The 17,625-nt window shown below is 38.3% G+C and overlaps 1 protein-coding gene and 1 non-coding gene across 4 annotated transcripts in view; both read right to left on the bottom strand.

Annotated features, from left to right (window-relative positions):
- Positions 1–17,625, bottom strand: part of TppII (Tripeptidyl-peptidase II) — a 583,232-nt gene that overhangs the window by 238,038 nt on the left and 327,569 nt on the right. For all 3 annotated transcript variants that reach the window (XM_090408276.1, XM_090408286.1, XM_090408295.1), the window contains one exon: positions 507–583. In XM_090408276.1, coding sequence (XP_090264402.1) covers positions 507–583 — 77 coding nt within the window. The remainder of the gene's footprint in view (positions 1–506; positions 584–17,625) is intronic.
- On the bottom strand, positions 13,301–13,410 carry LOC150109440 (U6 spliceosomal RNA). Its single transcript, XR_016550512.1, has one exon. It is a non-coding gene; the product is annotated as a U6 spliceosomal RNA (small nuclear RNA).

The following is a 17,625-nucleotide window of genomic DNA, read 5'->3' as shown; positions in this document are numbered from 1 at the left end:
ATGCAGCATATTTTACTCTATCTTTCTGAATACATACGAAGTATTTTAGAACCAATATCCCCCCCCCCCCCCACACACACAAAGTTTGTTGTATATTTTCATATATTCCAACTTGAAGGTTTCTCAATTGTTCATCATGGATTGTACTTCAGAGAATAATTTTTGAAATCAGTTCAAAGATGAAGTATTCTTCATCTTTCAAAATTACTGACAATTCCAGTTATATGCTTCCATAAATATGGTATTTATAAATAAACAAAACTAATTTTAAACATGAAGATTTTCTACATTTATTTTAATGTATAAAATTATGGAGACTACTCTTACCTTTTTGGTGTAGTCTTCATAAATGTTGGCATAATGACTACTGATCACATTCTCGTAAAAATTCAATTAGTTACTCCATAGTAATATTTATTTCAGATATTCTAATTCAAAATGCTTTAGGCAAATTTATCCTTAATATTTATATAAATTCTCATATAAATTTAAATCAACAGACTTACTTTTTTGGTTTAATGACAGTGACCGGAATAACAAATACTGATCCTTTTTCAATACACTTAACATCATATGCTTTTATCTAAAAAGATGAGAATGGTTACAATATTTGCAATCCTAATCATTTCAAAATTTTTATCTATAAACAATTAAAAATATTTGTTCTGTTTAAAAGTTTTTTTTTTTTAAACAAAATAAAAATACACAATTTAGCTGAACTTAACATACGACTGGAATAGCAAGAGCAGTTAATAACATTACATCATGATGAATGGGAACATAAATCATAACTAAAGAAATTAGTAACTATGGATTTATGACTTACATAAGACTATTTATGACCAAAACTGGTGAGATCTTTCTGAGCAATAAATACAAAATGTTATATTCAGGCAATAACAATCAAGGAAAAGAAGGAGTAGCCATAGTATTCAACACAAAATACGAGGCTAATCTTCTTGAATGGCAGTCAGTCTCAAGTAGAGTAATGTGGGCAAATATGAGAATGGGGAACTGGACAATGAGACTTATTTGTGCCTATGGTCCCACAGAAGGTTCTACTAAGGTAGAAGTGGAGGAATTTTTTGAGGCTTTAGAAAAAGCAACTGACACAATGAAAAAGGAAAAGTTGGTCCTTGTTGGGGATCTAAATAGTAGAGTAGGAAATGATTGTGAGACATACAAAAATATTTTGGGAAAATTTGGAGAAAAGAGCAAAGCTAATAATAATGGCAAATATCTGTTGGATTTCTGCTCAGGACATGGACTGGTTATTACTAACACCATGTTCCAACATAAAAATGTGCACAAATTCACATGGAGAGAAGAGGCTAGGAATAAGAAAAGTCTCATTGACTATGTTATTGTTGATAGTGATGTTTTCTCCCTGGTGCAGGACACCAGAGTGTACAGAGGATTTGAAATTGGAAGTGATCACTATTTAGTCTTGAGCAGGATAAAATTGAATTTCATATTGAAAAGAATAACATGTAAGAAAGTTTTAAAGCGAATAAAAGTTGAGCAGCTCTCAGATGTAAACTGTAGACTAAAATACAGAAATATTATTGAAAAGAAAATGAAAGAGTTTGAGAACAGGAATCAAACCTTGGAGATTCAGTGGCAAACTCTAAAGGAAACATTGATTGATTCTGCCAGAGAGGCATGTGGTGAGGTTGTGTGCAAAGATAAAAAAATCAGAACTCCCTGGTGGACACAGGAAGTTAAAGAGGCAGTGAAGGAAAAGAAGAAAGCATATCAAAAGTTCCTGGCAAATAAGTCAGCTTTTACTCTTACAGAATACAGAGACAAATGTAAGAAAGCTAAACAGTGTGTAAAACTAGCTAAACAAAAATCATGGGAGGACTTTGGCAAGAATATAGAAAATAAATATCAAGAAGGTGGCAAAATATTCTGGAGGTTGTTGAAGAAGCTTAGGAATGGAGGAAAGAGTGCTGTAAAAGGAATTAGAGATGATAAAGGTGAAATGAAAACAGGAGAAAAAGATATCCTTGAAGTATGGAGTAATTACTTTGAAAAACTGCTAAATGAAACAAGCAGTGATGACAGCACAGTGATAAAAAACACTGACCAGGCATGCAGTCAGGAATACATATCCATACTTGAAGTAGAAAAAGCCATCAAAGGCTTGAAATGTGGAAAGGCAGCAGGAGTAGATGATATTCGACCAGAAATGCTGAAGTATGGTGGTATAAGAGTCTTACAGTGGCTGCACTGCATAGTTCAGAAAGCCTGGACAGAGGGACGAATTCCCGATGATTGGAGTAGAGCTCTCATAGTACCCATATATAAAAAGGGAAATAAAACTGAATGTGAGAATTACAGAGGTATTTCCCTACTGAGTGTTCCTGGCAAGATATATGCAAGTATACTTGAGAAACGGTTGAGAAGAATTGTGGAAGAAAAGCTTGGTGAAGAACAAGCTGGATTCAGGCCAAATAGAGGCTGTCCGGATCAGATCTTCACTTTACGACAAATAGTCGAGAAAGCATGGGAATATAACAAAGATCTGTATTTAAGTTTTGTCGATTTGGAAAAGGCATATGACAAGGTGCCAAGAGAGAAGCTATTCAATACGCTGCAGTTATATGGTGTCAATGGGGCATTATATCAAGCAATACTTAGTCTTTATTTGAGTTGTGAGTCTGCAGTTAGAATTGAAGGAAGTACAGGAAGATGGTTTAATGTTAAATCTGGTGTGAGACAAGGATGTACGTTATCCCCTCTGTTATTCATTATCTATATGGATCACATTATGAAGGAATGTGGTATTAAACCTGATATCAAAATTGGAGATGTCAATGTCAGCTCTTTGCTTTATGCGGATGATGTTATACTTCTAAATAAATTCGCTACAAGTCTGCAAGATTCTCTGACTAAATTGAATAGCTGTTGTAATAGATATGGTATGAAGGTCAGCAATAAAAAGACAAAGACAATGAAAATAGGCAGAATCATTGAAAATGTCAACTGTGTTGTGAATGGAAAACCTGTGGAACAAGTAAAACATTTCAGCTACTTAGGCACAATTTTTACTGAAGATGGTAAACTAAATATAGAAATAGACAACAGAATCAGCAAAGCTGGTATCGTGGGAAGTCAATTGAATAAATTCATATGGAATAAGAAAGAAATTAGTCGGAACACTAAATTAGCTGTATACAAGACTGTGTTCAAACCAATTTTAACTTATGGATCTGAGAGCTGGGTCAGAAGTAAAACACTTGACCAAAGACTAGAGACCACAGATATGAGAGTCCTGAGAAAGATTAGAGGCGTGAACAGATGGCATCAATGGCAATATCATATTAAAAATGAGGATATTAGGAAAGAACTTGACATTGTCAGCATCCAGGAATGCGTTAGCAGAGCTAATCTCAGATGGTATGGTCACTTAAATAGAATGGGAGAGGAAAGATTAGCAAAACAAGTGTTCTCTGCCAGGTTGGCAGGAAAATGACCCAGAGGAAGACCAAGATATAGGTGGATTGATACGGTACAAAGTGCCTTAGACGATAGAAATATAAGATCTGATAATGTTGGAGTCTTGACAAGTAACAGACTGATTTGGAGGAAAATTGTAGATAGGAAGTTAGTAATGATGTAATTTTTTCATGTAGTACTGTCATATCCTGTACACCCCTTGAGGGTACATGGCAGGAATTTGATGATGATGATAAGACTATTTACACTATGCCACTCTATATATAATATCATGTACATGCTAGCAATTTATTCCTAAACATGGAAAAGAACTGAATTTGACTGGAAAAAGCGAACATTCAAAGAAAGAAAGTAATATAATAATATTACCAATTCACCTTTGAGGAAAGTTTTAAATGCATTTGGAATATCTGAATCTCCACATAATGGTATGATATACATATACACTTGTACAGGATACTATGATAATATTACACTAAAATGCATTATCAGTGATCATCTATCAACATTTCCCTCCAAAATTAGTCTGTTATCTGCAGGACTCCAGATATCATATTTCAGACATATTTTGGTCTTTTAAGGCACCTCTAATTACATCAATCCACTCAGATCTTAATTTCCTCTGGTCTTCTTCCTGCAATTCTGACATCATGCACCTTACTTTGCTAATCTTTCCTCTGCCATTCTGTTTAAGTGACTACCATACCAACTGAGGATTAGCTCTGCTACCACATTCCTGAATGCTAATAACATCAAGTACCTTCCTAATATCCTAATTTTTAATATGCTTTTACCACTGATGCCATCTGTTATTCTCATACATACAGGTCTATAAATTGACTGTTTTTACTTCTAACCCACTCTCAAATCCAAAAGTTAAGTGTTTTAAAAAATGTCTTGTATACTGTCAATGTTTTGACTACTTTCTCTCTTATTCCATAGAAATTTTTTCAACTGACTGCTTTCCACACCAACCTTATTTATCCTGTTATCCATTTCTATATTTAATTAGACATCACACTAAAAATTATGCCAAATAGTTTAAATGTTTTATTTGTTCTATAGGTTCTCCATTTACCTGGACAACAAAATCACATCTCAAGTGCAATCAGGGGATACCGGCAGGAGAAGGAATCCCCCTGTTTGCACTTGAGATGCGATTCTGAACTAACTCCTCTTCTCTGCACTATATAATCAGCTAGCATCCATCCATCTAACAAGTAGAAAATCTAAAGAGAAAACCCTCTACTATTACATGCAGTGAATGACCCAAGAGAAAACTGGCAATCCAATTATAAGGAGATGGAAAGCAGCCCATAAGATGACAATTTGCTAAGAAGTCCTTAATATAAAACCATTTCAAATGCCTCGGAAATGTCCTGTGCAGGTGTCAAGTGTTAAGGAAATGTCAAACACAAAAACAAACCTGATTACAGCAATTCAAAAAGGGATAAGTTTACCAATGACCTAGTAATATCACATCAGTGCTGTCTAAAGTCCACACCTTGCCTACATTACCCACCTAAGAACATGTACAATAGAAAGATTTTGAGAATCTTGTGCTGCTGCACTTGACATTTCCAAGGCATTTGAAATGCTTTTGCATTGAGGACTTCTTAGCAAATTGCCATCTCTTTATAATTAGATTGCCAGTTTTCTCTTGGGTCATTCACTGCATGTAATGGTAAGGGTTTGCTCTTTAGATTTTTTACTTAATGAAAGTGTTCCTTAGGGTCCTGTTATTTCGTCCACCTTCTTTGTCATATAAATGACCTTCTCTCAATGGCCTGAAACCACATTCACAGATATGATGAAGAGAGTATTCTCTATTTGTCCTAGTCATATGACAAATCATACAGCAAATAAATGTCATGAGTGGCCTAGGGTCAAGAGCATAGTAATCTGTTGATATTCTTGAAGTGCCAGAGGACGAGAAATGCTTCGTAGGGAAGCCTGTTCCACAGAACTGAGGTTGATGGAATAAAAGATGACCAAGAGACATCTTTTTTTGGTGAGTGAGTCTAGAGTTCAATTGTAAAAGGATGATGAGCAGTTGATGCTTTTTGTAGGTTTTATCAGAAAAGGGAGGGAGGCATAATGGATGCCAGTTTTGGTGAATATTGACCATGGAATCTATCTCAAAGAAACCATGCAGAAATAGACAATCTATGAAACTTAAGAGAGAGAGAGTGTATGAGAGAGGGTCATCAATCATCCAAACCACTCTTCTGGACTGTTAGAGAAGTCTTAGGTACACCATCCCAAATGTGAAAGCAGTACTCCAAGGGTGAGTAGATTTTCGATTTGTAGAGTAAGCTACTGGGGTGCATAAGGGTCAAAGCTGTATAACTGAGAGGAGACCTCCACATAGCCTTTAAAGGAAAGCGGAGAACCGACCATGCTTCTGACCTAATGTCCAATCTCACCTTCTCATGGTGCACCCTGTTGGATATTAATCTGGATACTGAACGAAGGAGAATGGGTTAGCAATTTGTGATTTAGCTGACCAAATTGTATTCTTATTGGCTGAAACCAAAATACAAACTGATGGTACAACATGAAAAATTTTCATGCCGGCTGGGACGTCGCCTGGTTAAACAAGGCCCCCGTTGTTTTCATCAGGGAACCAGGGTGAACAGCGAAAAGTCAGCTACTGGAACAAATCTGAAAACACACCCCCAACTCAACCTCACCAGAGTTAAAGATCGGTACTACCAACCAACATAAGAAGTTTGAATGGCAAAGAAATGGAGGCTAGCTGAGGAATTAGATAAGTACCAGATCGACATAATATGGGTGACTGAAACAAAAAAGACAAAAACTGGTGAGATCTTTTTGAACAATAAATAGAAAATAATATATAGAGGCAATGACAATCAAGGAAAAGAAGGAGTAGCCATAGTATTCAACACAAAATACGAGGCTAATCTTCTTGAATAGCAGGCAGTCTCAAGTATAGTGATGTGGGCAAATATCAGAATGGGGAACTGGACAATGAGACTTTGTGCCTATAGTCCCATAGAAGGTTCTACTAAGGTAGAAGTGGAGGAATTTTTTTGAGGCTTTTAGAGAAAGCAACTGACACAATGAAAAAGGAAAAGTTGGTCCTTGTTGGAGATCTAAATAGCAGAGTAGGAAATGATTGTCAGACATACAAAAATATTTTGGGAAAATTTGGAGAAAAGAGCAAAGCTAATAAGAATGGCAAATACTTGTTGGATTTCTGTTCAGGACAAGGATTGGTTATTACTAACACCATGTTCAAACATAAAAATGTGCTAAAATTCACATGGAGAGAAGAGGCAAGGAATAAGAAAAGTCTCATTGACTATGTTATAGTTGATAGTGATGTTTTCTCCCTGGTGCAGGACACCAAAGTGTACAGAGGATTTGAAATTGAAAGTGATCACTATTTAGTCTTGAGCAGGACAGAATTGAATTTCATATTGAAAAGAATGACATGTAAAAAAGTTTTAAAGCGAATAAAGTTGAGCAGCTCTCAGATGTGAACTGTAGACTAAAATACACAAAGATAATTGAAGAAAAAATGAAAGAGTTTGAGAAGAGGAACAAAACCTTGGAGATTCAGTGGCAAGACTTGAAGAAAACCCTGATTGATTCAGCCAGAGAGGCATATGGTGAGGTTGTCTGCAAGGATAGAAAAATCAAACTCCATGGTGGACACAGGAAGTTAAAGAGGTGGTGAAAGAAAAGAAGAAAGCATATCAAAAGTTCCTGTCAAATAAATCAACTTGTGCTCTTAGAGAATACAGAGAAAAATGTAAGAAAGCTAAACACTTTGTAAAACTCGCTAAACAAAAGTCATGGGAGGACTTTGGCAAGAACATAGAAAATAAATATCAAGAAAGTGGCAAAATATTCTGGAGGTTGTTGAAGAAGTTTAGAAATGGAGGAAAGAGTGCTGTAAAAGGAGTTAGAGATGATAAAGGTAACATGAAAACGGAAAAAGATATCCTTGAAGTATAGAGTATTTACTTAAAAAATTTGCTTAATGAAACAAGCAGTGATGACAGCACAGTGATAAAAAACACTGACCAGGCATGCAGTCCGGAATACATATCCATACTTGAAGTAGAAAAAGCCATCAAAAGCTTGAAATGTGGAAAGGCAGCAGGAGTAGATGATATTCGACCAGAAATGCTGAAGTATGGTGGTATAAAAGTCTTACAGTGGCTACACTGCATAGTTCAGAAAGCCTGGACAGAGGGACGAATTCCCGATGATTGGAGTAGAGCTCTAATGGTACCCATATATAAAAAGGGAAATAAAACTGAATGTGAGAATTATAGAGGAATTTCCCTACTGAGTGTTGAATTGAGAAGAATTGTGGAAGAAAAGCTTGGTGAAGAACAAGCTGAATTCAGGCCAAATAGAGGCTGTCAGGATTAGATCTTCACTTTACTACAAACAGTTAAAAAATCATGGGAATATAACAACACCTGTATTTAAGTTTTGTCGATCTAGAAAAAGCATATGACAAGGTGCCTATTTAATATGCTACAGTTATATGGTGTCAATGGGGCATTATATCAAGCAATATGTAGTCTTTATTTGAGTTGTAAGTCAGCAGTTACATATGAAGGAAGTACAAGAAGATCGTTTAATGTTAAATCTGGTGTCAGACAAGGATGTACATTATCCTCTCTCTTATTCATTATCTATATGGATCACATTATGAAGGAAAGTGGTATTAAACATGATATCAAAATTGGAGATGTTAATGTCAGCTCTTTGCTTTATGCGGCCAATGTTATACTTTTGAATAAATCTGCTGCAAGTCTGCAAGATTCCCTGACTAAATTGAATAACTGTTGTAATAGATATGGTATGCAGGTCAGCAATAAAAAGACAAAGACAATGAAAATAGGCAGAATCATTTAAAATGTCAACCGTGTTGTGAATGGAGAACCTGTGGAACAAGTAAAACATTTCAGCCACTTAGGCACGATTTTTAGTGAAGATGGTAAATTAAATATGGAAACAGACAACAGAATCAACAAAGCTCATATGGTAGGAAGTCAATTGAACAAATTCAATTGACTTCAATTGACAAATTTAGTCGGAACACTAAATTAGCTGTATACAAGACAGTGTTCAAACCAATTTTAACTTATGGATCTGAGAGCTGGGTCAGAAGTAAAACACTTGATCAAAGACTAGACAGCGCAGATATGAGAGTCCTCAGAAAGATTAGAGGCATGAACAGATGGCATCAATGGCAATATCATATTAAAAATGAGGATATTAGGAAAGAACTTGATATTGTCTGCATCCAGGAATGCGTTAGCAGAGCTAATCTCAGGTGGTATGGTCCCTTAAACAGAATGGGCAAGGAAAGATTAGCAAAGCAAGTGTTCTCTGCCAGGTTGGCAGGAAAACAACTCAGAGGGAGACCAAGATATAGGTGGATTGATACGGTACAATGTGCCTTAGATGATAGAAATATGAGATCTGATAATGCTGGCGTCTTGACAAGTAACAGACTGATTTGGAGGAAAATTGTACATAGGAAGTTAGTAATGATGTAAATTTTTCATGTAGTACTATCATATCCTGTACACCCTATTGAGGATACATGGCAGGAATTTGATGATGATGATGAGTAAGCTACTAGATAGGTGAGAAGTAATGTCTTGAGAAAAACAGGATCCTAAGTTTTTTTGAAGCTAAAAATGCTATATAAGTGATGTGATTACCTCAGGAAAGGTCAAGGGTAAGAGTCAGTCAAGAAGAGATCTTGATTGACTCTTACTCTTACACTTATGAAAAATAAGTTGAGAACAAAGTTATTTTTATAAAAGAAAACAGCCAAAACTGTGTTCTGGAAGCACTGAAGATGACTAGGTTGTCGCTGCTCCATTGCAGTATGGTGGGTGAGAAGATCAGCATTTAGGGTACTTATCACATATGATCTTGAAACTTCAGACGTTTGAGCACGTCACTGTTTACCATATAACAAGGATGAGTGGTCAGTGCTATCATCAGCAAAATTGTGAATAGCGATTGAGGTCAGTGAAAACAGATCATTTATATATATTGTACATATATTGAATAATGTAAATTACTCAAAAATTACTAAAAATTACTAAAAATACAAAGAATAGTGCGATACAATAGAGAAGAAATAATGAAAACATGTAGTGAGTTTTATAGGGACCTATAAACAGTCAAGGACAAAAAAAACACACACACCCACCCTTTTAGGTGTGTCTTTTCATGTGTGTGTAATGCAATGCATTATGGAAAGGGCCACTACAGAGACCGGTTTTGACCTTTATTGAGGTCTCATCGATGGGAGCCAATCCCTGGAGAGATAGCAAGGTTGAAGTAATGCATAAGTCATATTATTACGTTATCTCTCCAGGGAGTCCAAAGACTCATTGAGGAAGGGCACCTGTTCTACATCTGTCTCGACCACTCAACCCCATCAACTACAACGAACCACAACTACCATCATCTACTCCAATGCCATCTACTGTCCATCACCACCACCACCACCACTAGTATTTTCACAGACAATCACAAACATCCATGCTCACAGTGGGATTTGAACCCACAGCCTTTCGTATACGTGTGTAGAGGCTTAAGTGCTGTGAGGACATCATGTTGGAGGCTTAATGGATTTTTTACAACACTCAAAAAGAATTAAAATAGAATTTAATACTTCCTCTATTTCGTCCTAGTCACTAGGACATCTACGGGGATTACAAAAACAATTAATGTAACATGCACACAAATATCATACAATACTAAGCCCAACCATGTGGGTGACACTAAAGTCCTATCTAGGTGGAGCGCCCTCTAAGGGCAGTAGCAGTGGCCTGGAATGTAAGGTGGGACCTCTGGTGATGAGTGTTTCCCAAATCTTCGGAAGCTTAATGCAACCGTATTTATTAAGATTTGGTTGGTTTCTGAGAGCTGTTGCTGCTTCTAAGAAAAGTCTCTCTTTCTTGAAATTGCTGTGGTGGAGCATGGTGGTTTTCTTCTATGATACCGTGTGGGTGGTGTCCAAAACATGGTCAGAGAAGCCTGAATGGCCATAGTTGTATTTACAGATGTAAGACTTGTGTTCCTCCAGGTGGATGGATGCTGATCTGCCTGTCTGTCCAAAGTACACCAGCTTACAGGAACAGAGTACTTTGTAAACTCCAGGCAGAGAGAGAGGAGGGAGCTGATCTTTCATAGAACGGATAAGGGTAGCAAGTTTGCGGTGGGGCTTATATGCTGTGTGTAGGTTGTACTTTTTTATTATCTTGGCTATTTTTTCGGATGTGCCACGGATGTAGGGTATGGCGATGGCATTTTTAAAATCTTGTTGACGAGAAGGACGGGTAATGGAACTGATTATTTTTTTGATACTGTGTTTGCTGTAGCCATTGGAGAGGAAAGTGCTGTGTATGTGGTTAAACTCAGTAGTGAGGGTTCCACTGGAACAAAGATTGTGGGCTCTCTTGGTAAGAGTTTTAATAATGCCATATTGTTGAGAGGGGTGGTGGTGGGAGAGTTTGTGAATGTATCTGCCTGTGTGTGTGTGTGTGTGGGTTTTCTGTATACAGTGAAGGCAAGTGTATCATTAGGCAGGTGTGTGACTAAGGTGTCTAGGAAGGGTAAACACTTGTTCTTTTCCTTTTCCATAGTAAACTGGATTCTTGGATGTAGGCTATTGAGATGACTGAGGAAGGAGTCAAAGTGTCTGGGCCATGAGGCCAAATAGAGAACACATCATCTACATATCTTAGCCAGATAGAAGGTTTGATTGGGGCTGAGTCTATGGCTCGTTTTTCGAAATGTTCCATATAGAAATTGGCAAGGGGGGGGTGATAGGGGGGGAACCCATGGCAGTTCCCTCTATCTGCTTGTAGATTTTGTTCTTCCAAGAGAAATACCCAGAGTTAATGGCAAAGGAAAAGAGATCTAAGATATCAGAGGGAAAAACGTTTTCTAAGAGAGATAAGGTGTCAGTTAAGGGAATATTGGTAAACAAAGAAAAGATATCAAAGCTTACCAATATGTCTGCATTATTCAAGGTTAAATTTTCTGTGAGGGCTTTAAAGTGGGTCGAGTTTTTTATATAGGAAGGGGACCTTCCGGTGAGGGAGATCAGAGAGTTGGCCAGCTGTTTAGATAGTCTATAGCAAGGTGCATTGGTGGCATCTACTATAGGCCTGAGTGGGAAATTGGGTTTGTGGAATTTTGGTAAACCGTATATTCGGGGGGGGGGGGGGGATGGGAGCGGAAAGTTTTAAGTTTTTTCTTGACGTCAGGGGACCAGGAAGATACTTTTTTAAGTAAGATTTTTAATTTCTTAACTTGTGTTTTTGTGGGGTCGTGTTCTAGCGGGATGCAGGGCGCAATCGCGGAGGATAATGTTCATTTTAAGATTGTATTCACTGGTATTAAGAACGACTGTGGCATTACCCTTAACCGCTCTGGTGATGATGATACGTTTTTCTTTCTGTAGTTTCAGGAGAGCCGTGCGTTGGGCATATGATAAGTAACTTTTTGGAGGTGAAGAATGAGCAAGAATGTTGGCTACATCAAGTCTGATGTTGTTGGCTATCTCCGACGGTAAGCGACCGATCCCCCGTTCGATGTTAACCATTACATCGAGCACTGGCACTTCCTTCGGAGCGATGGCAAAATTTCCTCTCCAATGGCTACAGCAAACACAGTATCAAAAAAATAATCAGTTCCATTACCCATCCTTCTCGTCAACAAGATTTTAAAAATGCCATCACCATACCCTACATCCGTGGCACATCCGAAAAAATAGCCAAGATACTAAAAAGTACAATCTACACACAGCATATAAGCCCCAACGCAAACTGGCTATCCTTATCCGTTCTACGAAAGATCAGCTCCCTCCTCTCTCTCTGCCTGGAGTTTACAAAGTACCCTGTTCCTGTAAGCCGGCATACTTTGGACAGACAAGCAGATCTGCATCCATCTGCCTGGAGGAACACAACTCTTACATCTGTAAACACAACTATGGCCATTCAGGCTTGGCTGACCATGTTTTGGACACCACCCACAGGGTATCATGGAAGAAAACCACCGTGCTCCACCACAGCAAATTCAAGAAAGAGAGACTTTTCTTAGAAGCAGCAGCTCTCAGAAACCAACCAAATCTTAATAAATACGGTTGCATTAAGCTTCTGAAGATTTGGGAAACACTCATCACCAGAGGTCCCACCTTACATTCCAGGTCACCTACTACCGCTCTTAGAGGGCGCGCCACCCAGATAGGACTTTAGTGTCACCCACGTGGTTGGGCTTAGTATTGTATGATATTTGTGTGCATGTTATATTAATTGTTTTTGTAATCCCTGTAGATGTCCTAGTGTCGAGGACGAAATATAGGAAGTATTAAATTCTATTTTAATTCTTTTTGAGTGTTGTAAAAAATCCATTAAGCTTTCGTATATGGTGGATACGCTAACCGCTTGGCCAACCAGGCCGGCAAAAGAGGCTAAGTAATAGTACCTCTAATTTAAGGACTTTAGTGTCACCCACATGGTTGGGATTAGTATTGTATGATATTTGTGTGCATGTTACATTAATTGTTTTTGTAATCCCCGTAGATGTCCTAGTGTCGAGGATGAAATATAGGAAGTATTAAATTCTATTTTAATTCTTTTTGAGTGTTGTAAAAAATCCATTAAGCTTTCGTATATGGTGGATACGCTAACCGCTTGGCCAACCAGGCTAGCAAAAGAGGCTAAGTAAAAGTACCTCTAAACTTGAACTCCAGTCTGCCTTCAGGCGGTTTAGGGCTGGGAGTGCAAATACCATTTCCACTGGGCTACACGGGAGTCTTAATAACATGGAATGCTTCACGATTTTGCATATCATCTTTACGCAGGGGTCATGATGATAATCTTCTCTGTATCGTTCCAATCTTATTATATATACTGCCAAAGCAAATACATATACAAGAAGTTAAAAGGTGTCCTACCTTATTATTAAAATACTCTGGATTAGAGTTAGATGAAATTGTGAATAGTGAAATGTCGAAAGTTTTTTTCACTTGGTTATACTATAAATTGAAGATGCCAAGAAATTATATTATTTGTTTAATCCTTTATCCAAGTGGAAGCAAACAATGTTAATGAAGTATCTTCACGACTGGCTACTCGTATATATAGAGACTTCACATCAACTGGTCATATCAATATATATGTTACCGCTAAAGTGCGAAAACCGTTAATGTGCACATTACCTAGCTAATCTGCAGATTAACTGATTTGCTCCGTTAAAGTGCGGAATCAAGAGTTTTCCGCATTTTACCTAGGCAATGTGCACATTAACGGCTTCCGTATCGTTAAAGTTCAAAAGTTTGTTTCTCTCATTTCCTTTCCCTACTCCTTCCCCCCCTCTCTCTCCACTTTTAGTTTGGTTTTTTAATAAGTAAACATAATTTTATCATATGTTTTTTTTTCTTAATTGTAATAATATTTTAAACCGTTTGATTCCTTGTATTATATTAATTGATTGTATTAACTTGAATCTGTAGATATCAAAAAATAAATAAATAGCATTATATTAATTTAAGCATACAGAAACGTTGCTGTTGTTCCAGCAAAGATCTTATTTTCACTTTAACGAGTGCCTAGTAGGTAATGTGCAGATTACCTAGGTAATTTGAGAAATGAAACAATTTTCCGCACATTAACGGATCACCGTAGTTAATCTGCACAATACCTAGATAATCTGCAGAATAACTGATTTCTGCACTTTAGCGGTAACATATATATATATAAGGAAGAAGGATGGTGAAATAACAGAAACCTGAGGAACCTGCATTAAATTAACAGGAAAATCTGAAGAGAGAACATCATAAGTTGGTAGTTTACTGAGAAGCTCTCGATGACATTAGTTGAATCAGACCTTATCAAATATCCTGGGAATGTCAAGTGCAATGGCAGAGGTTTCTTCAAACTTTTCCATGGCAAGTGTTCAGAGGTGAGTGATGTATTCTAGATCTGCTCAGAATCTGCATTGGTAGTTGTTGATTAGTTGTTCTTGAGATATTAAAGAAGCCGACTGTTGATGACCTCTTCCATTACTTTGGACAACACTGAGGTGAAAGAAATAGGTTGAGCGTTGGATGGCAAACACTTATGGGCTTATGACTATGCTATAGGGTGGACACGAGCTGAGTATATAATATAGTGTACAGATGATAAAGAACTCATCATCCATCAAAAGTGAAAGCCTTTTTTGATATCTAGGTTGTTCAACTGATGTCTATCTGGCAAAACAGTACAGGAGGCATGCAGTCTTCTGCCAAAAGGAAGCCACCATCTAAGCAAGAGCTCATGCATCATCTGATCACAAAGTCTTCAAAATGCATTGTGACTGACCCCAATCCTGTACACTATCTAGCAACCAACCTGTGGAACTGCTTCACTTCTGTACCCTCGAAGATAAGGATAGGTACTGGATCTCTACAATATGTTTGGCATGCTCTTGAAGGGTATCACTCACAATGCATGGTGAAAGAGTGTGTGCACATTAGGATGGGGTAGGGCAGAAACTGGAACTCCCTGCTCTGGGAACCACAAGAGCCACTTCAGGCTAAATATAGTAAGGCAGTGATATTTCACCAGGTGATGAAAGTCATCTACCACCTAGTGGGTCTAGTGAGCATTTCCTGTTATTAGGAAGGTATCTTTATACATCAGAAATACTTGACGGCATGTTCTGTTTGGTGGAAACAGGCCATGCCTTGAGAAGGTGAAGTTGACTTGACCAGAAGAGGCTGTATATTGCACATCACTGGCCCACAGTCATCCAAATAATCCACAATAAGCGTCTTCAACACTGTTTCCAGGGGCAATAACAGTCAAGTCACCTTCAAAACCAGTCTGATCTTTTTTTTTTTCTCTCTTCTCCCAAAGACCATAGTTCTTTCCCCCTTACCTTAAAACTTAAAAACCAAGCCCAGATCTCTTTTCTCTTACTTCTACTCTTTACTGGCACAATCACATTTCTATAACATCCTCAACTTCCAAAAAAAACAATTAGCATCCTTTTTGCTTAAGACAGCACTTTTTATCTATCTGGCTCTGTACAAATCCCAAATCTGACTGACATTGGAATACAACTCTCACATTTACAGTTCAGTTGGTGTGCCTAAAACTTTTTAAAAATTCTAGATGTTCAGAAGAGGACAATTTGGATGGCTGACAACACTTTTCTCTTCAGTCACTCTCTCTCTCTCTCTCTCTCTCTGGATGGTCAGTTTTTGCACACACACTCTCTCTCTTATGGGAATTTATATCAGCAGACCTGACATTCATCATGCTCTCCATTTCTGTATGACAAGCAACAACTGACCAATATAAACATTCTTTACAGCTGAACTGCTGACTTACTGAACCTGCAGTGTCCATTCATCTTTCGATCCATCTAATTTAGTTCTGTGGAAAAGCGCTTGTCCCAAAGATCACAATTTCCAGTTCTTCAAAAGAATATCAACAAGTTACTTTGCTCTTTACTTCATCATACACACACACATGGCATTTATTTGCTACAGGCCATGTGATCCTTTATGTGTGGGAGTGATATATCTATCTATCTTCTTCATCAGCTTGTCCCACTTAAGTGGGGTCACTGTTAATGATGAGTCTCCTCCACATCCTCCTCTCTTGGGCTGTCACCACAGCCAAGTTCTTCATCCTCAAGTCCTCTTCTACCTGCTCCCTCCATCTCTTCTTTAGATGCCCACCTTCCCTCCTTCCTTGCACATCCATCTGCATGACTTTTCTCCCACATATTCATCCCCCCTCCTCATTATATCATTATATCATCAACCTTGCCTCCTGTATCTTCGCTCCTAAGTTCATAACTTTCACTGCTCCCCTCATTAAAGAAGTATTTCTCAGACGATCCTTTCTGGTCACACCGCACATCCACCTAAGCATTCTCATCTCTGCTACCTCCATCCTGCTCATGTTATTTTTCCTCAGGGCCACATTTTCCATAGCATACGTCACAGCTGGCCTCACTACTGTCCTATAGATTTTGCCTTTAAGATTGATCGGCACCCTCTTATCGCATAGCACTCCAGCCATCTCTCTCTCTCTCTCTCTAGTTCCTCCAACCCGCTTGTATTCTGCATCCCACTTCCTTCTCAGCCCCTCCATCTTCTTCCATTGTGGAACCTAAGTATCTAAAGTCCCTCACCTTCCTAATGACATTTCCTTCAGCTCCAGATCGTCTCATGGCCGCTGTCCACTTTGCAACATATATACTCTGTCTTACTTCTGCTCAGTCTCATAGTCTCATACCTCTCTCTTCCAGTACTTTCCTCCATCTTTCCAGTTTAGCTGCCACTTCTTCTCTTGAATCTGCACACAACATTGTCCAAGGCACGTCTTCTCTCATCTCCTCCGTCACCACTTCCATCACAATATTAAACAGAAACAGACTTAATGCTGACCCTTGATGCAAGCCAACTGTTACTTGAAAACTTTCTGTCTGTCCCAGACGGGTCCGAACTCGTCTTCACATTTCTTACATTGCCTGCACCAACCTCACATATTTCTCCGGTACCTTCTTCTCCCTCAGACACCTCCAGACTTCTTGTCTTGGCACTCTATCGTATGCTTTCTCCAGATCAATAAACACCAGATGTCTCTCATTGTTTCTCTTGAAACTTTTCCATGATCTGCCGTAACCCAAAGATAGCATCTGTCATTGATCTACCAGGCATGAAGCCAAATTGTTCCTTTACAATCTCCACCTCCTTCCTCAATCTTCCATCAAGAACAGTTTCTAGAATTTTCATTGTGTGGGACATCAACTTTATTCCTTTGTAATTCTTACAGTCTTGTGCATCCCCTTTACCCATGTAGATGGGGACAAGAGTACTTTCCCTCCATTCCTCGGGTATATTTTCCTGTTGGCAAACTTTCGTAAACAGGTTTCACAGCTGGTCAATTCCCTCTTCCCCCAGTGCCCTCCATGCCTCCACTGGAATCCTGTCTGGGCCCACCGATTTTCCATTCTTCATCCTCTTCATGGCCTCCTTCACTTCCACTCTACTAATGTTCTGCACCATCCCCCCCCCCCCCAGAAGGCTTCCCATCTTCTCCGTGAGTCCTCGCATTTTCCTCATTCAAAAGTCCCTCAAATTAT

Source organism: Typopeltis vanoorti, chromosome 2 (genome assembly GCF_054136105.1).
Source record: "Typopeltis vanoorti isolate ZY-2024b chromosome 2, IOZ_Tvanoo_1.0, whole genome shotgun sequence".
NCBI lineage: Eukaryota > Metazoa > Arthropoda > Arachnida > Uropygi > Thelyphonidae > Typopeltis > Typopeltis vanoorti.
The sequence above is the reverse complement of the archived record's forward strand: the minus strand, read 5'-3'. Positions and strand labels throughout refer to the sequence as shown.